The sequence below is a fragment of the Dendropsophus ebraccatus genome, chromosome 5 (genome assembly GCF_027789765.1).
Source record: "Dendropsophus ebraccatus isolate aDenEbr1 chromosome 5, aDenEbr1.pat, whole genome shotgun sequence".
Classification (NCBI taxonomy): Eukaryota; Metazoa; Chordata; class Amphibia; order Anura; family Hylidae; genus Dendropsophus; species Dendropsophus ebraccatus.
The window spans coordinates 158,939,095-158,964,678 of record NC_091458.1 but is presented as its reverse complement, the minus strand read 5'-3'; the positions used below and the strand labels follow the sequence as shown (position 1 = coordinate 158,964,678).

The 25,584-nt window shown below is 46.4% G+C and overlaps 2 protein-coding genes across 3 annotated transcripts in view; one reads left to right on the top strand and one right to left on the bottom strand.

Moving 5' to 3' along the window:
* Positions 1–739: 739 nt before the first annotated feature.
* Positions 740–10,011, top strand: RHBDD2 (rhomboid domain containing 2). Its single transcript, XM_069972705.1, has 4 exons — positions 740–984; positions 6,025–6,426; positions 8,910–9,060; positions 9,215–10,011. The coding sequence occupies exons 1-4, from the start codon at positions 792–794 to the stop codon at positions 9,492–9,494; spliced, it is 1,026 nt and encodes a 341-aa protein (XP_069828806.1). The 5' UTR covers positions 740–791; the 3' UTR covers positions 9,495–10,011.
* A 2,399-nt stretch (positions 10,012–12,410) lies between these two features.
* Positions 12,411–25,584, bottom strand: part of LOC138793946 (transmembrane protease serine 11D-like) — a 29,556-nt gene continuing 16,382 nt past the window's right edge. For both annotated transcript variants that reach the window (XM_069972703.1, XM_069972702.1), the window contains exons 3-10: positions 25,052–25,172; positions 24,436–24,656; positions 22,908–22,975; positions 20,834–20,991; positions 20,070–20,214; positions 18,031–18,266; positions 16,908–17,020; positions 12,411–13,819 (exon numbers count right to left, since the gene is read on the bottom strand). In XM_069972703.1, coding sequence (XP_069828804.1) covers positions 13,655–13,819; positions 16,908–17,020; positions 18,031–18,266; positions 20,070–20,214; positions 20,834–20,991; positions 22,908–22,975; positions 24,436–24,656; positions 25,052–25,172 — 1,227 coding nt within the window. In that variant the 3' untranslated portion in view covers positions 12,411–13,654. The remainder of the gene's footprint in view (positions 13,820–16,907; positions 17,021–18,030; positions 18,267–20,069; positions 20,215–20,833; positions 20,992–22,907; positions 22,976–24,435; positions 24,657–25,051; positions 25,173–25,584) is intronic.

The following is a 25,584-nucleotide window of genomic DNA, read 5'->3' as shown; positions in this document are numbered from 1 at the left end:
AGAAGAACTCCGGGCTAGGGTGATTTTTGGCAGAATGCTATGGAGGGGGAGGATGAAAGAAGTAACACATGCCCTCACCTCCCCCGCTGGAGCTCTGGTCCCCCAGTCCTGGCCACTTCTGGGTCTGAGTGGGGACCTGGGACGTGAAGTGCCAGGCCTGCTGGGCTAGTCAGCGGCCGAGGTGGGACCCAGCGGGCCTGGCACTTGACGCCCCAGGTCCCCACTCAGACCCAGAAGTGGCCAGGACTGGGGGACCAGAGCTCCAGCGGGGGAGGTGAGGGCATGTGTTACTTCTTTCATCCTCCCCCTCACCAGCCCGGAGTTCCCCTTTATGGACCAGGCCTTGATGCTGTGTTCACACACGGTGTTTTATTTAGTTTATGATGTGTTTTACCACAATATCTTGCCACAAATTGCACAATTTAAGTAGAATGGTTTAATTTTGCCGCCATTCTGGCATCACAAGAACGTAAATGTGCCATGTGTGAACACAGCCTTATAGAAAGGACTGTGAGCCAGTTACTACGTTTGTTTAGGACGCACTAGGAGTGAAATGAGCCTTATTAATAATAATAAATAGCAACTATAGCACAGACAGCCCTACCCCATCACTGTGAGGGCCACAACCTTATCTAGTCACCTCCATGGTGTAACCACAGCAACACAGTGTAGCTTCGTTATGACAGGACGCCGCACCACGTGATCGCCGAGACCACGTGACGTCCCTACGTCAGAGGACCCCAGCGCTGAAGTTGTAGCACTTTATACAAAATCCACAGGTCTTCAGAACAATGGCGGAAGAGCAAGCAGCGGCCGGAGGGTGGGGTAAAGCCGTGCTGTCCTGGCTGCCGGACGTGCGTCTGACCGCGGGCTCTACCCTCACCGTACTGCTGGCCCTGGCGGTATCGGCTCCGGTACTGATCGGGGAGGCGCCAGCTTGGGGGAACCTGGACCTGGAGACCGGAGTGCTGGGAAGCGCCTCATGTACGGCTGCCTCTATCGGGGTATACGGCAATGTCTGTCAGCGCTCGTGCAGGGAGAAGGGAAGCAGCTGCCACTGACGACCATACAGGTGGCTGCTGTGCGATCTGATTGGTGGTTGTCATGGGCAACTGCTGCACTTCACTATTGGGAGAGTGTGACTGAATGTTCCCCAGCACAGTGATCACACTGCCCCTACCACATACTGGGAGAGCTAGAACACCACGTGGTATCCTGTGCTGTGTACACTGTGACAGACCCTCAGCTCTGGCAACTCACTGCACACAGGCTGCACATATCCTGTCACTGCGCACAGGCTGTACATATCCTGTCACTGCACATATCCTGTCACTGCACATATCCTGTCACTGCACATATCCTGTCACTGCACACAGGCTGCACATATCCTGTCACTGCGCACAGGCTGTACATATCCTGTCACTGCGCACAGGCTGTACATATCCTGTCACTGCGCACAGGCTGCACATATCCTATCACTGCGCACAGGCTGCACATATCCTGTCACTGCGCACAGGCTGCACATATCCTGTCACTGCGCACAGGCTGCACATATCCTGTCACTGCGCACAGGCTGCACATATCCTGTCACTGCGCACAGGCTGCACATATCCTGTCACTGCGCACAGGCTGCACATATCCTGTCACTGCGCACAGGCTGCACATATCCTGTCACTGCGCACAGGCTGCACATATCCTGTCACTGCGCACAGGCTGTACATATCCTGTCACTGCACACAGGCTGCACATATCCTATCCCTGTCACTGCACATATCCTATCCCTGTCACTGCACAGGCTGTACATATCCTGTCACTGCACACAGGCTGTACATATCCTATCCCTGTCACTGCACATATCCTATCCCTGTCACTGCACAGGCTGTACATATCCTGTCACTGTCACTGCACATATCCTATCCCTGTCACTGCACAGGCTGTACATATCCTGTCACTGCACAGGCTGTACATATCCTATCCCTGTCACTGCACAGGCTGTACATATACTGTCACTGCGCACAGGCTGTACATATCCTATCCCTGTCACTGCGCACAGGCTGTACATATCCTATCCCTGTCACTGCACATATCCTATCCCTGCCACTGCACAGGCTGTACATATCCTATCCCTGTCACTGCACAGGCTGTACATATCCTATCCCTGTCACTGCGCACAGGCTGTACATATCCTATCCCTGTCACTGCACATATCCTATCCCTGTCACTGCACAGGCTGTAAATATCCTGTCACTGCACAGGCTGTACATATCCTATCCCTGTCACTGCACAGGCTGTACATATCCTGTCACTGCGCACAGGCTGTACATATCCTATCCCTGTCACTGCGCACAGGCTGTACATATCCTATCCCTGTCACTGCGCACAGGCTGTACATATCCTATCCCTGTCACTGCGCACAGGCTGTACATATCCTATCCCTGTCACTGCGCACAGGCTGTACATATCCTATCCCTGTCACTGCGCACAGGCTGTACATATCCTATCCCTGTCACTGCGCACAGGCTGTACATATCCTATCCCTGTCACTGCACAGGCTGTACATATCCTATCCCTGTCACTGCACAGGCTGTACATATCCTATCCCTGTCACTGCACAGGCTGTACATATCCTATCCCTGTCTCTGCGCACAGGCTGTACATATCCTATCCCTGTCACTGCACATATCCTATCCCTGTCACTGCACAGGCTGTACATATCCTATCCCTGTCACTGCGCACAGGCTGTACATATCCTATCCCTGTCACTGCGCACAGGCTGTACATATCCTATCCCTGTCACTGCTGCCACCATCACATGGAGCTCTAAGCTCTCTACGTGACATTGCTTGTGAGCTTGTTCTAACCTCTTGTACAGTTCTCCATAGGTGACATGGTGCTATTATATGTACATGTCTGCAGAACATCGCACATCTGCTTGCTTCCCAATAGATCACGTCCATGGCATTATTGTGTGAGTGCAGACGTAGTAGGATATGATCTGGCAGTCACACATGATCTCAGATCAGTCTTGCTGTATCCCCCAATGTCTACGGTGTGGACTGGCAGTCACCTTCTGTAGAGAGCAGGACGAGGCATATTAGATCCTTTTGTTCTTGGAGAGATAAGCCAGTAAATGAACAAATGCATGTTCATCGGCTGTTTGCAGGGATGGGGTGTCACTAGAAATCATTATTAGTCAGCCGAACCATGAGAGGTGGTACTGACAACGATGAAAGTAAATGGTCACGAATGGCGAACATTCATACACCCCTTTCTCTCACAGTACATGAACTGTATAATGGCGGATTGCTGAACTACTGGATCAGCATTCGTATTAGGAAGATCTCTGCCCATGAAGAAGGAGCCGTTCATCCAAAACATGTGAATATGTACATTGTGCTCGTCTGCATGCGGCCTAACATATAATGCCGCCTCAGGAGGATGATAAAGGGGAACTCCAGTGCAAATGATTTTCTTTCAAATCCACAGGTGTCAGAAAGTTATATCGTTTTGTAATTTATTTCTATTTAAAAAATCTCCAGTCTTCCAATACTTATCAGATGCTGTATGTCCTGCAGGAAGTGTTGTATTCTTTCCATTCTGACACAGTGCTCTCTGCTGCCACCTCTGTCCATGTCAGGAACTGTCCAGAGCAGGAGAGATTTTCTATGGGGATTTGCTGCTGCTCTGGACAGTTCCTGACATGGACAGAGGTGGCAGCAGAGAGCACTGTGTCAGACTGGAGAGAATACACCACTTCCTGCAGGACATACAGCAGCTGATAAGTATGGGAAGACTTGAGTTTTTTTTTTTTATAGAAGTAAATTACAAATCTATATAACTTTCTGACGCCAGTCGATTTGAAAGTAAACATTTTTTGCTGGAGTGCCCCTTTAAAGAAGACATTGCTGCAGATCTGTTCTGGCTGAGAGATGTGGGTGCTAGTTGAAAGATCCCTCTATTACAGTGTATGTGTATATATTATAATATATGTATAGTATGGGGTCATCTAGTGTAATGTGCCTTTAAAGTCAGTGACGGCTCTGCAGCTATGCCTTTGCACATCGATGTGTTATCATGTGGGGGGGAGGTGTATACTGTATATGTGGGGGGGGAGGCGTATACTGGACATGTGGGGGGAGGCGTATACTGTATATGTGGGGGGGGGAAGGTGTATACTGGACATGTGGGGGGAGGTGTATACTGTATATGTGGGGGGGAGGTGTATACTGTATATGTGGGGGGGGGAGGTGTATACTGTATATGTGGGGGGGGAGGTGTATACTGTATATGTGGGGGGGGGGAGGCGTATACTGTATATGTGGGGGGGGGAGGTGTATACTGTATATGTGGGGGGGGGGAGGTGTATACTGTATATGTGGGGGGGGGGGAGGTGTATACTGTATATGTGGGGGGGGGAGGTGTATACTGTATATGTGGGGGGAGGTGTATACTGTATATGTGGGGGGGAGGTGTATACTGTATATGTGGGGGGGGAGGTGTATACTGTATATGTGGGGGGGGGAGGTGTATACTGTATATGTGGGGGGGGGGAGGCGTATACTGTATATGTGGGGGGGGAGGTGTATACTGGACATGTGGGGGGAGGCGTATACTGTATATGTGGGGGAGAGGTGTATACTGTATATGTGGGGGGGGGAGGTGTATACTGTATATGTGGGGGGAGGTGTATACTGTATATGTGGGGGGGAGGTGTATACTGTATATGTGGGGGGGGGAGGCGTATACTGTATATGTGGGGGGGGAGGTGTATACTGGACATGTGGGGGGAGGCGTATACTGTATATGTGGGGGAGAGGTGTATACTGGACATGTGGGGGGAGGCGTATACTGTATATGTGGGGGGGGGGGAGGCGTATACTGGACATGTGGGGGGGGAGGTGTATACTGGACATGGGGGGGGGGAGGTGTATACTGGACATGTGGGGGGGGAGGTGTATACTGGACATGTGGGGGGAGGTGTATACTGGACATGTGGGGGGAGGCGTATACTGGACATGTGGGGGGAGGCGTATACTGGACATGTGGGGGGAGGCGTATACTGTATATGTGGGTGGGGGGGGGAGGCGTATACTGGACATGTGGGGGGGGAGGTGTATACTGGACATGTGGGGGGGAGGTGTTTACTGGACATGTGGGAGGGGGGGGAGGCGTATACTGTGTATGTGGGGGGGGAGGTGTATACTGGACATGTGGGGGGAGGTGTATACTGGACATGTGGGGGGAGGTGTATACTGGACATGTGGGGGGAGGTGTATACTGGACATGGGGGGGGAGGTGTATACTGGACATGTGGGGGGAGGTGTATACTGGACATGTGGGGGGAGGTGTATACTGGACATGTGGGGGGAGGTGTATACTGGACATGTGGGGGGAGGTGTATACTGGACATGTGGGGGGAGGTGTATACTGGACATGTGGGGGGAGGTGTATACTGGACATGTGGGGGGAGGTGTATACTGGACATGTGGGGGGAGGCGTATACTGGACATGTGGGGGGAGGCGTATACTGGACATGTGGGGGGAGGCGTATACTGTATATGTGGGGGGGGGGAGGCGTATACTGGACATGTGGGGGGGGAGGTGTATACTGGACATGTGGGGGGAGGTGTATACTGGACATGTGGGGGGAGGCGTATACTGGACATGTGGGGGGAGGCGTATACTGTGTATGTGGGGGGGGAGGTGTATACTGGACATGTGGGGGGAGGCGTATACTGTGTATGTGGGGGGGAGGTGTATACTGGACATGTGGGGGGAGGCGTATACTGTGTATGTGGGGGGGAGGTGTATACTGTATATGTGGGGGGGGGAGGTGTATACTGGACATGTGGGGGGGGGAGGTGTATACTGGACATGTGGGGGGAGGCGTATACTGTGTATGTGGGGGGGAGGTGTATACTGTATATGTGGGGGGGGGGAGGCGTATACTGTATATGTGGGGGGGGGGAGGTGTATACTGGACATGTGGGTGACGCAGTTTTATTCACAGTTTTATTTTTCCAGTCTACAGATTGATCACCTATATTTACGTCCATGAGGATCTGCCCACGCTCGCCTGCAGTTGTTTCATAGCTTGGTACTTTGGTGGCGGATTTGAAGAGAATGTTGGCACAGTGAAGTTCTTCCTCCTCACCCCGCTCTTTGCTGTATGGAGCGGACTTCTCTACTTGGCCGTCACCAGCGCCGGCATCAGCCATTACATGGATGGAAAAGTCCAGGGATTCACGTCCGTTGCCTTTTCAATGATCAGTGTCTTTATAATTCGCACCAACCTGAGGCGACTGATATTCTTTGGGTTCATGGTACCCACAAAGGTGATGCCACTCTTATTTCTCATCCCTGCCGCCTTTGTACCACATGCCACCATTCTCAGTAATGTGTGCGGCATTGTGGTGGGAGTCATTTGTATCCTTTCAGCAAGGTGATGACGCACGTGTTGTATCGACCACATTTCTTGGATGATGATAGACGTGCTCTAGGTTTTTTTGGACGTGTAATAATAATGAAGTGTTTAGACAGAATTATCTGACAAATTTTGAAGCCAAAGCCAGGAATTGATTGGAAAAGAGGAGAAATCTCGGTCTTTCCTTTATGACCTGATCTCAGTCTATAGGCTGTTCCTGGCCTTAGCTTCAAAAAGGAGCGCAGCGGCATGGTTCTTTTTTTTTTTTGGATTGGTACCCAGTTCCCGCGCTCGGCACCGGTCTTTTCCAGAGCACCAGCCCGCTGCCCACCAGTGTGGTGTGATCCCCTCCCCTTTGTGACGCGGCTCCATTGATTCGGGCCTGCCACCAGTGCTCTGAGCTGGGCCAGGGCCCAGGAAAAGACATGCGCCGAGCGCGAAAGCTGGGCGGCAATTCAAAAAAAGACCGTAGTACCGGCATTTCCTTGCCAGCGGTGATCCATTAAAGGCACCAACAGATATCTGACTGGTTATTTTAAAGATTTCTGCAGCCAAAGCCAGGAACAGACTAGAAACCAAACAGGTCATAAAGGGAAGACTGGATTTCTCCTTTTTTAAATACATTCCTGGCTTTGGCTTCAATAATCTCTTAGATAAATCTGTTGGTGCAATAGGACCCTAAGGTAAGAAAAATAGCAGCGATTTACCTGATGGTACATTTACTTTAAAGTAACTCTGTACCCACAATCTGACCCCCAAAACCACTTCAGATAGCTGCTTTTAATCCAAGATCTGTCCCGGTGTCCGTTCGGCAGGTGATGCAGTTATTGTCCTAAAAAACAACTTTTAAAACTTGCAGCCCCGTGCCCAACGGGAGTATCTGTGCCCTAACTTTGCACCACTTCTCCGTCCCTCCTGCCCACCCTCTTCACCATTAGGAATGCCACTGAAACATTTTCTCCACGCTGAACATGTGCTTAACGATCCAGTACATGTGCCGGGCTGACACAGCTGATGAATAGGAGACCATCTGCCTAGAGCATTGCTAATGATGAGGAGGGTGGGGAGGAAAGACAGAGAGGGTGTGCCAGCCTCATGCATATACAAATGTAAGCCCCGGCCGTTAGACACAGCGCTGCTGGATTAAAAGTTGTTTTTATGACAATAACAGCATCCCCTGCCGAACGGACCCCAGGACAGATCTTGGATTAAAAGCAGCTATCCGAAGGTACAAGCGGTTTGGGGGGGTCAGATTGTGGGTACAGGGTCACTTTAAACTTGCAGCCCTGTGCCAAACGGCCATGGCCTAGAGTGTCTATGCATTAGGCTGGCACACCCTCTCTGTCCCTCCTCCCCACCCTCTTCATCATTAGGTATGCTCCAGGCAGATTGTCTCCTATTCATCAGCTGTGTGAGCACGGCACATGGGCTGGATCGTTAAGGCACCTGTGCAATGTTCAGCATTCAGCAGAAAATGTTCTAGGGGCATTCCTAATGATGAAGAGGGTGGGGAGGAGGGACGGAGGGGTGGTGCAAAGTTAGGGCACAGATACTCCTGTTTGGCACAGGCTTCAAATTTAAGTATTTTTTTAGGACAATAACTTCATCACCTGCCGAACGGACCCCAGGACAGATCTTGGATTAAAAGCAGCTATCCAAAGGTACAAGTGGTTTGGGTAAGGCAGATTGTGGGTACAGAGTAACTTTAAGGGAGAGATCACTAAAGGAGAATGTGGTACAGGTTATTTGTACATGGTGGCACTTGATCTACATTACTGTCCCCTGGATGATTTGGGCATGGTGGCACAGAACATTAGGAGACAGTAGTAGGAAGAAATCCTGACACTCTCCTATATCTTTCTTGCTGTTTTAGTCACATAGCAGGTGAACAGTCACAAACAATTGTAAAGTAGGGCGTGTTTCGGCAAGGACACAGACATTCTCTGGAACGTGACTTATTTTACTTGTTTGTGACTGTTCACCTGCTATGTGAATTAAACAGCAATAACTATAGTGGGGAGTTCCAGAATATTCTCCTTCTATACTTCTGGAGCTTTCTCTGCTATGTCCACCACAAAGTTTCTTAAAATCGCCTGGACTATTGATTTCTACAAAAAAAAAAATTAACGACAGTGACACTTTAAGCTGATAATAACCCATAGAAATGTTGTGTTAAGGAAAGTCCTACCCTACAAGGACAGACTTGACAGGCAAGTAAAGAAAATTAGTTGGTAAATTCTATGGTATTTATAGTGAATTAATAAATCCCAGAAAAAGTGCCCCCCGGGCGGGGCTTGTTTCACGTGGACCTGTCAGCAGTTTTGTAAGTAAGCACAAGGCTCGATAGGTCGTGATACCTTCTTTATTGGTATGGTCCCTTCCATGTGCGAGATCTCTTGTGGCAGACCTTAGAAAATGGTGCATTTAGGTCACAATGCAAAGAGACATCCGACTAAGTGTTATATATTCCTTATCTTGAATGCAGATGGTATGGGTGGCTGCTTCTTCTTAGACCCTCCGGAATCATTACTTACACAAATAGATCAGATGGTTCCATTCAGGTTATTAAAAAGGATCACAGTTTGGAGATACGTCCCTGCAAGTTCAGCAGAAAGGAACGCCTCCCAAAACAGAAAGTAAGTGACCGGAAGTAAGGTAATGGGTCAACCACAACGTCCCAGCTGCCGCGTCTAAAATGTAACATGTGCGTCACATCTCGACTTTGTAGCAGTGGCTTATTTTATCTTTGTACATTGCTTTTAAAGTGTTTTTTTTTTTTCTCTTTTGAAGGATCAACCCACCTCCTGGATCGTACCCAACCCAGCAGTATTATACTCCACCTCAAGGCCTCCCTGATGTCTACTCTCCATATCATCATACAAAGCCAACTGGGGCCTGGCCTCCTGCTGGGGCCACAGTGTATCCAACAGCGGTATCTTCCGGACACGGCCACAGCTGCACGGGAGCACATGCGCATAGTCATGATGTAGCACGTCCGGACTTCCACTCATATAAAGTCCCTGAGGAGTCTCCAGATCAGCCAGAACTACTCCAAGTCCAGACTGAGTGAATGGCTATGTTTTTCTGTCATCATAGAAGATGGCAAAGACCACAGTTGTATTGGTTTACATGTTTTATTATGGCTGGTAAGGTCTTGCGTTTCTTACCCATTCTTCTCAGGTTATCCCCAAATATATCTTCTATATTGTGGAGTGATGCTCACACTCGCTTTGCAGTAATAATCGCCGCGAATGGAAATATTTTATTATTGATTGTATGGACGTTTCTTGCTTAGCGATGGTTGATGATTTGATTTTTGCATTGACCAGTCGATCTTTTATCCTGGATTTGCCTTCTGTTTTATCTTCTTAAAGGATATCCGTCACAGGACCTGCCCCCTTTTAGGGCTTCTTCTGCTTTATTTTTACCCTTTTTTTTAGGGTTTCTTCTTATGCTTTATTGGCCAGTCAGGAGCACAAGAAGGGCTTGCGTCTGCTTATCCTGACTGCGTCGGATTATGAATAGAGATGAGTGAACCTGGAGCAGCTGGAGTCCATCCGAACCCGATCGTTCGGTATTTGATTAGTGGTGGCTGCTGAACTTGGATAAAGCTCTATGGTTGTCTGGAAAACATGGATACAGCCAATGACTATATCCATGATTTCCACATAGCCTTAGGGCTTTATCCAAGTTCAGCAGCCACCGCTAATCAAATGCCGAACGATCGGGTTCGGATGGACTCCAGCTGCTCCAGGTTCGCTCATCTCTAATTATGAACTCTGACTTCATTGGAGCTAAGCCTCATAAGAAGAGACAGGTCTGATTTTGCTAAATTTTCTCTTGTTCTAGTTTTGTTACTATTTTTTCCAGGGTTTTACAGAATGTTTTGCACATTTACTGGATTTAACTGATTTTTAAGAAATGTAACGGTTTTTTTAAAATTTTTTATATGGTGCAAAAGATGGTGCAGACTGGTACAAAACATCGCAAATCCAGTTCAGACCATTAATGCAAATGGCGCAAATTATGCCTTAAAATGGTGCAAATGTAAAGATATGCCATTTTAATGGATGAAATGTCGCAGCCACTCCAAATCTCATTTGCTCCAAATTTATGACAGTGCCTATTGGATAAATTTTACATGGGAAAAACTCTAAAGGCGAAAGGCATAATAAAGACCATTTTTCTTTCAGAGCAGTTTTAGGGTATAAACACACACACCATATACGCAGCGTATTTACTACTGCGATACGCAGCAAATTAGATCTAAATAACTGAACACAGCATCAAATCTGCTGCGTATCTGCTGCGTATACGGTGTGTGTGTTTGTACCCTTAATAAATTCCCCTTAACGTGTCTATGATCAAATTTGTATGTACAGTAATTCTGGTGTTTTTGAAAGAAAAGCTGGACGGCACTAAGAACGCAGATCGCCTATGGTCAAATAAAGTGAAATAAAGATTGAAGAATTACGTTGGTGAGTGCCAGGATCTCCTCGATTACCAATGGTATTTTTGCGAACTGAGACTTTCCCACCTCCAAATTGAGCATCAACCTGTGAAAGTAGCGCCGAATGTGCCTCAAAATGGTGTCGGCCTTGGAAAAATGACACAACTGTAATGCTGAATATATGGCAGTAAGTGATGCCGGGGCTTTATGTACTTAATGTAAATATATGGATCTTAATTCCTTGACAGTTTATTTTGCTTACGCTGTTTATGCATAATGGATAAAACCATCTTTGGAGTAAAGTTCTATTTTTTTTTTTTGGTAGCTACAGTGTTTTATTATCAGTCCATATTTCAGATGATATCATTGTCCTTGTTTGATAATATAACTGTGATCAGATGTTGCCACCTGCCAGCAGTATCCATGGCAGAATATGTCATACCAAAAGTGCTTTCCGACCTGGATCGTACCGTAGAGCTGACCAGACGATGCTGCCATTTGCCACCACTTTCCCACTGTCGGGAATCTTCACCTCAGCCAGATGGGCGATGAGAAACCCCAAATAGCAGTTATATTTTTGAGTGGAAAAAAGTTTGACGTGGAAAAATCCAAACGAATGTGGGTTTTTCTGCAGGATTTCGTAGAAAATGTCATGGACATTAGTTTGACAGTGGATCATGCCAGAATATCGAGATCTGTTGACTAGAATGTATTGTCATTTGACTGCAATTGTTTGTGAGTTAATACTTTGCTGGTTCTTGTCTGTCTCCTGGAGACTATTGCCTTATATTCTTGATGATGTTTGCCTCAATTTGTTATGTTTTTAATAAAACTTGTTTTATAAAAAAAAAATCGAATGCGTCTAATATTTTTTTTTACTAGAAATAGGAATAACGTGAGCATGCCATAGGCTCTGTCCATGTTTTCCTGGTCTTCTTCCTCCTTATCTTCTCAAAGCCATAGTTGTATAATTCTTTCATTTATCCACCTAGAGAGCCATCTTATGGCTTGTTTTTACAGGATCACTTCTACTTTTATAATGAGTTATTTTTTCCATAATTTGAATTTGAAAAAAAAATTGTAAGATAAAATTGATGAAAAAAATATGCGATTTTGCACAAGTTTTCTTCAGGTTAGTATTACAACAGCCATACCCAGTTTGTATATATCTTTTTAATGACTTGTTTTTAAAAATTCCATATGCGACTCTGTACCCACAATCTGACAAACCCCCCCCCCCCCCCACACACACACACAAACTGTTGTACTATCGGATAGCTGCTTCCAATCCAAGATCTGTCCTGGGGTCCGTGCAGTTATTGTCCTAAAAAACAACTTTTAAACTGGCAGCCCTGTGCCCAACGGGTGTGGCCTAGATTGTGTATATATTAGGCTTGCACAACCTCTCTGTCCCTCCTCCCCGCCCTCCTCATTATTAGGAATGCTCCAGGCAGATTGCCTACTATTCCCCACCTGTGTCAGCCCGGCACATGGGCTGGATCTTTAGGCCACCTGTGCAATGTTTAGACATCGCCGTTGGTTAGAAGGAATTCCCTATCTGAGGATTGGCAGTTTTGTGTAAGCAAAGACTTCAGAAGAGAAGGTATAATTAGGACTGCAAAAAACAATCCCTCGGTATGGCTCTCAATGGAGGAAAACAAAAGCGTTACAGGTTTTACAAAAGGGGTAAAATGAAAACTCAAAAGTGAAAGTAAACCCGGAACGTGGTCAATAGTAAACTGAGCACTGAAGGATCAGAAGCAACGTGAGAAATATTACTTTACTGAAAGAGTAGTAGATACTTGGAACAAACTTCCAGCAGATGTGGTAGGTAAATCTACAATAACAGAATGTAAACCTGCCTGGTATAGACATATATCCACATAAGATAATAAGAAAGGAAATAATATAGGGGAAAATAATAAGAGCAGATTAGATTGACCAGACAATTTTCTATGATTTTACGTCTCTTGCAATTCACTTTAATGGAACCAAGCTGCAAAACCACACCAAATTGATAGAGATGAGCGGAATCGTCCAAACCCGAACGCTCTTCACTTGATTACCGGTGGCTGAAAGGAGCCCTGGAAAACATGGTTAAGCCTATGGCTGTATCCAACATCTTCAATGGAAAGGAGATCCAGCTCACCACACCTGCAATCCTTTCACCTGTCCGGTGCTCGGCAGTGCAAGCTTCACCCAGAAATAGTTGTAGAAAGTCAGCAATCCAGGATATCATCCACGAAAATGTTATTGAAGTCTTCACATAAAAACAGATTTATCAGCAGCAGCTGACATGTTTCGGCCACCAGGCCTTACTCATAGCTCTTCAGCCACCGATAATCACCGGCCAGAATTGGAAGGGATGCGCAGACGACCGGACAGCTGAAAACGCCCGTTCATAATGACATGAAAAGTTTTGATGAATGTTTTGAGACCCAGTTGTTTCCTAGAAGAAGAGGAAGAAGCTCTTGGCTGAGAACTCTTCTCTTTCCTTTCTGCTCGGCTTTCCTCAGTGTACAGATTAATAATAATAATAAAAAAGCTATGAGGCCGGAACAAGTTACAATTTTTGCACTAGAAAAGTGATAACTGCTGGACTGGTGGACCGACTATCGCTAAAATGGAGGTCATACACCCCTCCCTTTAAATGGACAGATGGCTAAGCATGCACACAGGGATGACAGAGATAGCAGTAAGAAATAAGCAATTTGTCGACATGATCTTCTAAGAATAGAACAATCTGCTGCTGAACAATAGGAATATTGGACAATTTGTGATCAGGTTAGTATGTAAGAGTTGATCCAGCTTATGGTTTCTCCGATACTAGTGAAGCTGAGGCACAGGCTGGATGAAAGACTGCTGTTGGTAGGATGCATTAATATCCCTTGAAGATACGCAGTGCCGTCTGTGTCCATACACACTAGTGCGTCCCCTCGGTCTGTCTGTAAAGGAAAAACAAGGGAAAAAAGTGTGTTCCCACGTTATTGTTGAAAATTACTTGATGCCACTGATACACAATATTTTGCAGCCATTGGCCACTGCATGTAGGGGCGTTTTTTGCCCCTCATGTGACTATGACAACATAATACCTGCCCCACCATCACAGCCCTGATCCTTTACAGCCAGGGGGTAAAAGGCCGCATTATGTTGACACAAAGACACAAGTGAGGTGCTGAGGGGTCGGACTCCCTACACATAACTCAGAAGAGCTGCAAGGTAAGAGATGGTTGTCTTAAAGTGACTGTACCCCCAGGCCCAGGCTGAAGCACTGGAGGCGAGCCGACCCCCCCTAGTGGGAAGAAACTCCAGCCCCTCCATGACGTGACTCCATTAGAATCAATGGAACCCTATCATAGAGGTGCGGAGGTTTCCTCCCACTAAGGGTGGGTCGGCCGCCTCCAGTGCTTCAGCCTGGGCGTGGTGGTACAGTCACTTTAACCTCTTAAGGACATAGGACGTACCGGTACGTCCTATGTCCTCACTTGCACTTCAAAGCGGGGCCGCGCGGCGGCCCCGCTTTGAAGTGCCGCGATCCCGGGTGCCGCGTGTAGCCCGGGACCGCCGCTATTAGCGGGCACGGTCGGATCGCCGTGCCCGCTAATTAGCTAATCGGAGGCAGCTGTCAAAGTTGACAGCTGCCTCCGATTACCGGAGGCAACGTTTCCCTGGTGTCTAGTGGGGGAGATCGCTCCTCCGGGACCTTGTCCCAGAGGAGCGATCTCCGTTACTGATGCCGGCCGGGGACGCGTCCAAGATGGCGCCGTCCTCGGCTCGGCACTCGTTTACTTCCGGCTGCAGCAGCCGAAAGCAAACGAGTGCCGATCTCATGGATCTCTGCAGCATATCTATGCTGCAGAGATCTCAATGAGAGATCACAGTGTATATACTAGAAGTCCCCCAGGGCGGCTTCTAGTATATGTGTAAAAAAAAAAAAAAAAGTGTTGTTAATAGTAAAAAGCCCCCTCCCCTAATAAAAGTCTGAATCACCCCCCTTTTCCCAGGTTTTAAATAAAAGTAAACAAATAAATAAATAAATAAACATGTTTGCTATCGCCGCGTGCGTAATCGCCCGAACTATTAATTAATCACATTCCTGATCTCGTACGGTAAACGGCGTCAGCGCAAAAAAATCCCAAAGTGCAAAATTGCGCATTTTTGGTCGCATCAAATCCAGAAAAAATGTAATAAAAAGCGATCAAAAAGACGTATATGGGCAATCAAGGTACCGATAGAAAGATCAAATCATGGCGCAAAAAATGACACCTCGCACAGCCCCATAGACCAAAGGATAAAAGCGCTATAAGCCTGGGAATGGAGCGATTTTAAGGAACGTATATTGGTTAACAACGGTTTGAATTTTTTACAGGCCATCAGATACAATATAAGTTATACATGTTATATATCGTTTAATCGTAACGACTTGAGGAACATGCATAACAAGTCAGTTTTACCCCAGGGTGAATGGCGTAAAAACACATTTCCCCCAAATAAAAGAAATGCGTTTTTTTTTTCAATTTCACCACACTTTGAATTTTTTTCTGGTTTCGCAGTGTACTTTATGCAAAAATTCAGCCTGTAATTGCAAAGTACAATTAGTGACGCAAAAAATAAGGGGTCATGGGGGTTTCTAGGTGGAAAAATGCAAGTGCTATGACCTTTTAAACACAAGGAGGAAAAACCGAAAACGTAAAAACGAAAATGGGCCATGTCCTTAAAGGGTTAAAGTGGTACTCCAGCATGGGGGCACTTTTTTGCTGGGACCGAGGGAAAAGACGTCAACTCACCTCCCTGGTTCCCGCATCGCTGCACTCCGGTGCTCGGTACCAGGCCACTTCCTGGTGTCTGACGCGGGCCCGAGACGTGACGAAGGCGGGATCCGTTTCAAGTTCGCTCAGATCCCGCCTCCTTCACTGAGTGGCTAAGCGGACCTGAGACGTCACGTGTCAGACACCCGGAAGCGGCTGGGCACCGGAGCGCCGCAATGCGGGACCCGCCGCTGGAACCGTGGAGACGAGTGGACATCTTTTCCCTCGGCCACCTCCTCCCCGGTCCCAGCTAAAAAGTGCCCCCACGCTGGAGGTACCCCTTTAAAGTCTCAGGTCAGTTCTGAGCAATGGCGCTAGCTTCCGACCAGCAGGCTGCCAGAGCCGGAGAAACTCTGACATGGACACCCATCAGGGCTTGTTCTTGTAATCCGTTATGTTTTTAATTACACCATTTTGGGTACATAGTGGATTAAATAGCTTTTATATATTTGATTTGAAGGGGGGGGGGGGGACCAAAAATGGAGAAAAAAGAAAAAAAAATTCCATCATGATTTTTGGGATTATGCTGTCTTATAGAAGTGGTGTCACGAAAAAAAAAAGTCTACTGATGCATTATGTAACATACTAGGGGAGATTTATCAAACTGGTGTAAAGTTAAACTGGCCCAGGTGCCCCTAGCAACCAATCAGATTCCACCTTATTCCTCACAGATTCTTTGAAAAATAAAAGCTGGAATCTGATTGGTTGCTAGGGGCAACTGAGCCAGTCTCACTTTACACCACTTTGATAAATCTCCCCCACTGTGTTTCTCCAAAAATAAGACAGGGTATTATATTATTTTTTTTTTCTCTAAAAATAAAAAGCTTAATTTCAGGATAGGTCATATTTCTGAGAAATACAGTATGCCCGATACTTTCTCCCTTGGGCGGACTTCTCCTTTATTTGCAAACCGCACCTGAACTGGAGACAAGAGTGGTGCTGTCTCTGGAAGAAAGTGGCCATGTTTCTCTAATGCTGGACAATCCCTATAGGTAATAATAGGAACTCTACTTTGTTCCTATTCTCAATCTCCGTAATCCAGAGGTAAGTGGAGCGTGAAGCTGTGCAGTGGACTCGCAGCTTTCCTGACGTCATGTACCAGTATGATACCGGGAACGCTGTAAGTGATAAACTCTTGGTCGGACCTTACTGCGAGTCCACTGTGCAGTGAGAATAAGCCCTTATTATGAAGCACATGCTGATCCGGTACCTTTTCCTTGATTACCTGGTTATAGGAGCTGCTTGACAGTGACGGCTTGAGGTAGAGTGACTTATACTCAGTCTTACTGGAGCAATCCAGACTAGATGTCAAACTTCCAGCCAAAGTTGATAAGCCACCTGTTGAGTAAAAGCCTCCATTGTTAGATAACCTAGACTGGGTAGTTGGTTATTTAAAGGTGTGTTCCCATCTAGCATCTACTGTGAATGTTGCGGATGACAATATATATGGACAGCTTTATGATGTGGTACACCGAAACAAGTTTTGTTGCAATTTTTTTGAAACTGTACCTTAACAAATGTTATACATAGATAACTGCAATGGTAATAAATGGATAGACTTCCGTTAAAGGAGAAGTCTTTTATTAAAGTATTGTGTTGCCCCCAAAAGTTATACAAATCCCCAATATACACTTATTACGAGAAATGCTTATAAAGTGCTTTTTTCCCTGCACTTACTACTGCATCAAGGGTTCACTTCCTGGATAACATGGTGATGTCACTTCCTAGATAACATGGGGATGTCACTTCCTGGATAACATGGGGATGTCACTTCCTGGATAACATGGTGATGTCACTTCCTGGATAACATGGTGATGTCACTTCCTAGATAACGTGGTGATGTCACTTCCTGGATAACATGGTGATGTCACTTCCTGGATAACACGGTGATGTCACGACCCGGCTCCCAGAGCTGTGCGGGCTGTGGCTGCTGGAGAGGATGATGGCAGGGGGCACTGAGGGACACAGGGCACTGAGCAATCCCTCTGCCATCATCCTCTCCAGCAGCCACAGCCCGCACAGCTCTGGGAGTTGGGTTGTGACATCACCGTGTTATCCAGGAAGTGACATCACCATGTTATCCAGGAAGTGACATCACCATGTTATCCAGGAAGTGACATCACCGTGTTATCCAGGAAGTGACATCACCATGTTATCTAGGAAGTGAAGCCTTGATGCATCAGTAAGGGCAGGGGAAAAAACACTTTATAAGCATTTCCCGTAATAATTATATATTGGTGTTTTTTATAACATTTTGGGGGGCTATACAATACTTAAAATTTTCGCTGGTCTTCTCCTTAAAGTACAGACATTTCTGTTTGTTGCGAAAGAAAAGCTTGTTGACTGACCAGTTGAAGCATTGGTGACCAAGGTGCTACACGAGCTTCCGGTTGTCGGGTCCTGTGACGTCTGAGGAAGGCAGATGGGAGTAATGGATGAATTGAACCACACTGGAGTCGAAAGGCGAATCAAGGCAAAGTTGCTTAATACGGGTGATTCTGTGAAGTTGGGGTGTAGGAGAATCGTATCTATACTTAAGGAGCGAAGTCCATCTCCCACCATTACCGTAAGTAAGGATGGATCCCTGAGAGAAGATAAATCAGATCACCGTACACCTTCAGCATCTTGTCATCTTAACATTTTTTACATTAAGACCAGATGTATTTTCACATTAAAGCCTGCCTGGTGCAAATGTTTTAAAAATAGTAATCAACAGGGGTTGTGGTCGTAAGCAGTTTTATAATATACTTTATTTAGGTTTTTTTTTTTAAGTTTTTTATTTTTAAATCAATATTCTATATGGGGCCAAACTGAGCTCCATGCTCTCTCCATGCCGATATTTGGTCTTTTCTCTGTTCAAGAAAAAAAAGAGACCAAACACAGGGAGTCCCCGTCCTCTGCCGCTCACACAAGGAGAGACACCTGTCCATCATGCAGGTTGTATATCACCTGAGGGCAATTAACTTAGACTAATTCTATTCTCAGCCCTGCAGGTTACCAGGAGACAGTGCTCTGTGTTATGAAACAATTTAGTCAGTATAATGTAACTGTGTGGTTACAGAGGTTGTGGTGGAGAGCTGACCATACGATGTGAGCACCCTCAGGATTCTCTGATACTGAATGTGGACACAGAGCACCTGTACACTTGTGCAGTGAATGGAGACACATAGCAGCCATACGTATAACATTGATTTAAACTTAAAAAAAACTGTATATTACAAAACTTTGCGACCACTTTAGGACAAAGACAAATACAACCTGACCACATTTGAATGTATTGATATTTTTATCTCATTAAAAAGCTGCAGAATTCAACAAACCACATTTTTAAAAATATGATAATGCTGGATCACCCTGTGGATGTTGAAAGCTCCTGTGTTGGATTTTGGAACCCCCATGTTGGATGTTGGCAGCCCCCGTGCTGGATGTTGGCAGCCCCCATGTTGGATGTTGGCAGCCCCCGTGCTGGATGTTGGCAGCCCCCATGTTGGATGTTGGCAGCCCCCGTGCTGGATGTTGGCAGCCCCCTTGTTGGATGTTGGCAGCCCCCGTGCTGGATGTTGGCAGCCCCCGTGCTGGATGTTGGCAGCCCCCGTGCTGGATGTTGGCAGCCCCCGTGTTGGATGTTTGCAGCCCCCGTGCTGGATGTTGGCAGCCCCCGTGCTGGATGTTGGCAGCCCCCGTGCTGGATGTTGGCAGCCCCCGTGCTGGATGTTGGCAGCCCCCGTGTTGGATGTTTGCAGCCCCCGTGCTGGATGTTGGCAGCCCCAGTGCTGGACGTTGGCAGCCCCGTGCTGGATGTTGGCAGCCCCCGTGCTGGATGTTGGCAGCCCCCTATGTTGGATGTTGGCAGCCCCCGTGCTGGATGTTGGCAGCCTCCAATGTTGGATGTTGGCAGCCCCCGTGCTGGATGTTGGCAGCCCCTGTGCTGGATGTTGGCAGCCCCGTGCTGGATGTTGGCAGCCCCCATGTTGGATGTTGGCAGCCCCCGTGCTGGATGTTGGCAGCCCCCGTGCTGGACGTTGGCAGCCCCCGTGCTGGACGTTGGCAGCCCCCGTGTTGGACGTTGGCAGCCCCCGTGCTGGATGTTGGCAGCCCCCGTGCTGGATGTTGGCAGCCCCCGTGCTGGATGTTGGCAGCCCCCGTGTTGGATGTTGGCAGCCCCTGGCACAGCCGTATGTATTTTCAGAAACAGAAGAGGGATACTAATTCCCGAATGTAAATTCCGTGTATTAGTCTTCTATGGCAGAGGCGTGTTGGTCTTCTCTGGTAATTATGTACGGGACGCATTTTACTGATATTCATAGTTGTGGTTCATCTGTATCTGTTATATTGGTTCTTTAGTTCACAACACAACATTTTTATTTCTTAAAATAATAAAACTCACCTTTTCTTCACACACTTGGCGGAGCTGAGCGCCCAGAAACCCCCCAATAAGCTGCCAGAGCACAAGCTCTTTTGGTTTTCTTGCAAAACAATGTGCCAAGGCCAAGGCTGACTAGAATTCAAAAATATTGGACATGGTGCCGTGACTGTAAAAACAGAACAAACATATAATTCTGTTATAATATATCATGTCACTGGTGGGTCTGGTATCCAATGACTGGATAAAAAGATATAAGGGGATACCTATCATGGTGTCATCTACCTCGGTGCTTCAAAAAAGAATCCATCTTGGCGATTCTGCAAGACTCTTCGTCCCATCATATATACACACATACACCCATAGAGAAGAGAAGCACCCGGATCGTCATGTCTGCCTTCTGCAAACCTCAGCATGCAGGTAAGGTGTGTCTGAGGTGGATATGTATGTGATTACAGGTCTGAACAGACTCCGGGTCTCACCACAAGAGGGCGTAAGGAGCTTCTGTCCTGTTTTTAGGCTCTCGGAGGTCACTTTTGGACAATATTCCTCTTGACTGGTTGCATATTGGAGACTGAGGGTCGGATTGGCTGAATACTGCCTTTACTTTAGCCAAGCAGTCCTCTGTATTCACATAGCAAGGATACAGCCATGATGTATGAAGAACAGCTAGCCTGCTTACTGATAGTTTCCAGAAGTAAGGACAAACTTAGAAGAATGTAAAAGCAGCACGTATATCACAGAAGCTATAATAGAGTTATAATAACGTAACATTTTATGTCATTTACCTCCCACCGCCAGACTGTCCACATTCACAGATATATTGACTGCGTCCTTATTCGCATCATTTTTTAGACTCTGCGCAATAATGTCGGCTTTAATTCCACTTATTGTAGCGTTATCGTTACAGAACAGCAGCTGGAAGCGAGCCGTGATGGGGTTGGGGCTGAAACAACAAACATAACACATGTGACCGCTCAGTCACCTAAGAGGGTGTTTCCATATATGCGCTTGGATTCCGTTCTCTTCTAAGAGAAATATGGGCTAAGTTTCCCAACCTGTGGCTCAGCAGGTGTTGCACAACTACAATCCCCATCATGTCCTGATGATAGTTCAAGATGGAAGTTGTAGTTTTGAAAGCTGTTGCGCTCCAGATTGCAGAACTACAACCTCTATTATGTCAGTACATTGGAGAGGACAGTGGTACAGTACATTAGAGGGGACAGTGGTACAGTACATTAGAGGGGACAGCTGGACAGTGCATTAGAGGGGACAGCCGGACAGTACATTAAAGAGGACAGTGGTACAGTACATGAGATGGGACATTGGTACATTACAGTAAAGGGGACAGTGGTAAAATACATGAGAGGGGACAGTGGTACGGTACATTAGAGATGACAGTGGTACAGTACATTAGAGAGGACAGTGGTGCAGTACATTAGAGGGGACAGTGGTACAGTACATTAGAGAGGAAAGTGGTACAGTACATTAGAGGGGACAGTGGTGCAGTACACTAAAGAGGACAGTGGCACAGTACATTAGAGAGGACAGTGGTACAGTACATTAGAGGGGACAGTGGTACAGTACATTAGAGAGGACAATGGTACAGTACATTAGAGGACAGTGGTACAGTACATTAGAGAGGAAAGTGGTACAGTACATTAGAGGGGACAGCGGTACAGTACATTAGAGAGGACAGCGGTACAGTACATTAGAGGGGACAGTGGTACAGTACATTAGAGGGGACAGTGATACAGTACATTAGAGAGGATAGTGGTACAGTACATTAGAGAGGACAGTGGTACAGTACATTAGAGAGGACAGTGGTACAGTACATTAGAGGACAGTGGTACAGTACATTAGAGAGGATGGTGGTACATTACATTAGAGGACGGTGGTACAGTACATAAGAGGGGACAATGGTACAGTACATTAGAGAGGACAGTGGCACAGTACATTAGAGAGGACAGTGATACAGTACATTAGAGAGGACAGTGGTACAGTACATTAGAGGGGACAGTGGTACAGTACATTAGAGGGTACAGTGGTACAGTACATTAGAGAGGACAGTAATACAGTACATTAGAGGGTACAGTACATTAGAGAGGACAGTGGTACAGTACATTAGAGAGGACAATGGTACAGTACATTAGAGAGGACAGTGGTACAGTACACTAGAGAGGACAGTGGTACAGTACATTAGAGAGGACAGTGGTGCAGTACACTAAAGAGGAAAGTGGTACAGTACATTAGAGGGCAGTGGTACAGTACATTAGAGAGGACAATGGTACAGTACATTAGAGAGGACAGTGGTACAGTACATTAGAGAGGACAGTGGTGCAGTACACTAAAGAGGACAGTGGTACAGTACATTAGAGGGGACAGTGGTACAGTACATTAGAGGGGACAGTGGTACAGGACATTAGAGGGGACAGTGGTACAGTACATTAGAGGGACAGTGGTACAGTACATTAGAGAGGACAGTGGTACAGTACACTAGAGAGGACAATGGTACAGTACATTAGAGAGGACAGTGGTACAGTACACTAGAGAGGACAGTGGTACAGTACATTAGAGAGGACAATGGTACAGTACATTAGAGAGGACAGTGGTACAGTACACTAGAGAGGACAGTGGTACAGTACATTAGAGAGGACAGTGGTGCAGTACACTAAAGAGGACAGTGGTACAGTACATTAGAGAGGACAGTGGTACAGTACATTAGAGGGGACAGTGGTACAATACATTAGAGGGGACAGTGGTACAGGACATTAGAGAGGACAGTGGTACAGTACATAGGACTGTAGTACTGTATGTGGGTTGTTCACACCTGCATGGTGTTCCTATTTACTCATACTTTACCTTAGCATGAAGATGGATGCATTTCTGTAGCTCGCTTTAACTAGGCTATAATTTAACTTCATATTTATCTGAAAGATAAAAACATTGAAACAATGAGCACAAATGGAACACATCTGGATACACTATTTGCCAGGTGACCGGATCTGCATTTGCCAGGTATCATTTGTTGTACATTTTGTCCCTATTCTGCGCTATGTCTATAAAGGCTGGCCAGAAATATTAGCATTACAATTCAAGTCTAATACCTCACCATAATTACTGGCCGCTTAGTGTAATGCACCTGCCGGGATCATATGTCCAGGTATATTTCCACAGATAGGGGCCTTTGTTCTGACCTAAAAGCTTATGGCAGGGAACACTGCAATCCTGTATTCACCTCCTGCAGTCAGCACAAAAGATGCAATTTGTAGAGAACAGAAGTCCAGAAAAGAGATTACGTTGTAGAAAGCAAATCTTTACCAGTCGCCCCCCTCCCCCCAAGAGCTGGCACAGTTTTCTACACTTTATCACGCCATGTTGGTTATCGGGGTCTGCCTTTCTCCTGGTGGAGGTATTTTGGCTGAAAACTAGTTTTATTGCAGCAGTGCAGTCAGGCAGGGCCTAGAGTATGGGTGCCCTAGGCCTGCAGCACGTCTGTGATTGGCTGAGCAGGCAGTCAGTGTGCCCCCCAGTGTGACAATCTCCCCTTTGTGACCCAGCTCCATTGATTCTAAGGGAGCCGGGTCACAGAAGGGAGGGGGTTTCGTCACACTGGGGGCTGACAGGCCCACCCCCGGTGCTTCATGGCCGACCTGTGCCTGGGAATAGACCAGCGGCGTGTGCAAAATACAGGGTGGCGGTTTAGAAAAGGGATGGAAGCACCAGCATCCCCGCGCCGCGCTATTCATGTAAAATGCTCATAGCGAAGTACCTGGTGGTAAATTCACTTTAAAGGGGTTGTCTAGCCAAAATCTTTTTCTTTCAAATCAACCGGTGTCAGAAAGTTACATAGATTTGTCATTTAAATCTATTAAAAATCTCCCAAAATCTGTTTAAATAAATAAAAAAAAAAAAAAAAAAAAAAATCTCCCATACTTATTAGCTGCTATATGTCCTGCCGGAAGTGTTGTTTTATTTTCATTGTGACACAATGCTCTCTGCTGACATCTCTTGCCGAGACAGGAAGTCTGTCTCGGTTTTCTATGAATCCCCATAGAAAACCTCTCCTGCTCTGGACAGTTCCTGACATGGACAGAGGTGGCAGCAGAGAGCACTGTGTCAGACTGGAGAGAATACACCACTTCCTGCAGGGCATACAGCAGCTGATAAGAGATTTTTTAATAGAAGTAAATTACAAATCTATATAACTTTCTGACACCAGTTGATTTGGAAGAAAAATATGTTCACTGGAGTGCCCCTTTAAGTAACACTAGCATGTAGATGTGCCGGTCTTGGTAATTCCCCTCCTATGGCATAGTATGTATTAGAATACCATCACTGAACATAGCCCCAAATCATGAATGAGGCCTTAGATACCTGATCAACCCACCAGAGTTTGTAGACGTTGGGCCATCCTCTGGAAGTCAGCCGATGATGTATCATTGTACTGCGGCAGGTACACTTCATTTACTACTTGGAAGGAGCCCACAAACATTCTGCACGTCTCAGGTTGGTCCGTTGAGCTTCCTGAATGTTCAGAAATCAATGCATCACCTGTCTCCTTTGTGAAGTTAGAGCTGCTTCTGAAGCCGTTCTTAATCATTGGGAACTCTGGGAGAGGAATAACAAATGTGGTTAGAAAGTTACATAGATTTGTTATCTACTTCTATTTCAAAATGTAAACTCTTCCAGTATGTATCAGCTGCTGTATGCCCTACAGGAAGTGGTGTATTCTCTCCAGTCTGCTGCCTCCTCTGTCCATGTCAGGAACTGTCTAGAGCAGGAGAGGTTTTCTATGGGGATTTGCTGCTGCTCTGGACAGTTCCTGACATGGACAGAGGTGGCAGCAGACTGGAGAGAATACACCACTTCCTGCAGGACATTCAGCAGCTGAGAAGTACTAGAAGACTGGAGATTTTTAAATAGAAGTTAATTACAAGTTTATATAACCTTCTGAAACCAGTTCATTTTTACTGGAGTACCCCTTTAAGTTTAATTCTACTTACCCAAGAACACCCTTGCACATAAAACCAAACCAGCTATTGCTAAGAGGAGAATGAATCCACTCAGACAATGGATGCAGCAGACACAGCATTTGGCACAACCATCGCAGCACGTCGTTCTTGACTGGAAAAGAAGATGACACATTATTAGGATTATCTTCCAGGTCGTCTCTTGAAGCTGTCACTAACATAACTCACTGACATTAATATAGCATCTATATCTGGTATCTGGATATTGCTGTATGTGTTATGGCGCCCCCTGGTGTTCTGATGATTCCTTCTGAGAATACCCGCCATGATATCAGTAATTCTGGTTTTTACCACATACACTAATAAATGGGGGGATTTCCAATCTTATCCAATGCAATTTGGACATGTATAAAAGATTTATGATTTTGGTTGAAACATGTTGGGGATTCTTTTCGGGTAACAGGAAACCCTGCAGCCACATGGATAACACAAGAACATACGACATGGAGAGAGAGCAGCTGCTGCACCTCACACCTATGGCTGACACTAATGCCACTCGGCTATAT

Excerpts from the sequence above, each read along its gene's own strand:
- RHBDD2 (XM_069972705.1), top strand. The coding sequence starts at position 792 with ATGGCGGAAGAGCAAGCAGCGGCCGGAGGGTGGGGTAAAGCCGTGCTG. Across the intron at positions 985-6,024 it reads AGTGCTGGGAAGCGCCTCAT|TCTACAGATTGATCACCTAT; the intron begins GTACGGCTGCCT and ends TTATTTTTCCAG. Across the intron at positions 6,427-8,909 it reads CATTGTGGTGGGAGTCATTT|ATGGTATGGGTGGCTGCTTC; the intron begins GTATCCTTTCAG and ends TCTTGAATGCAG.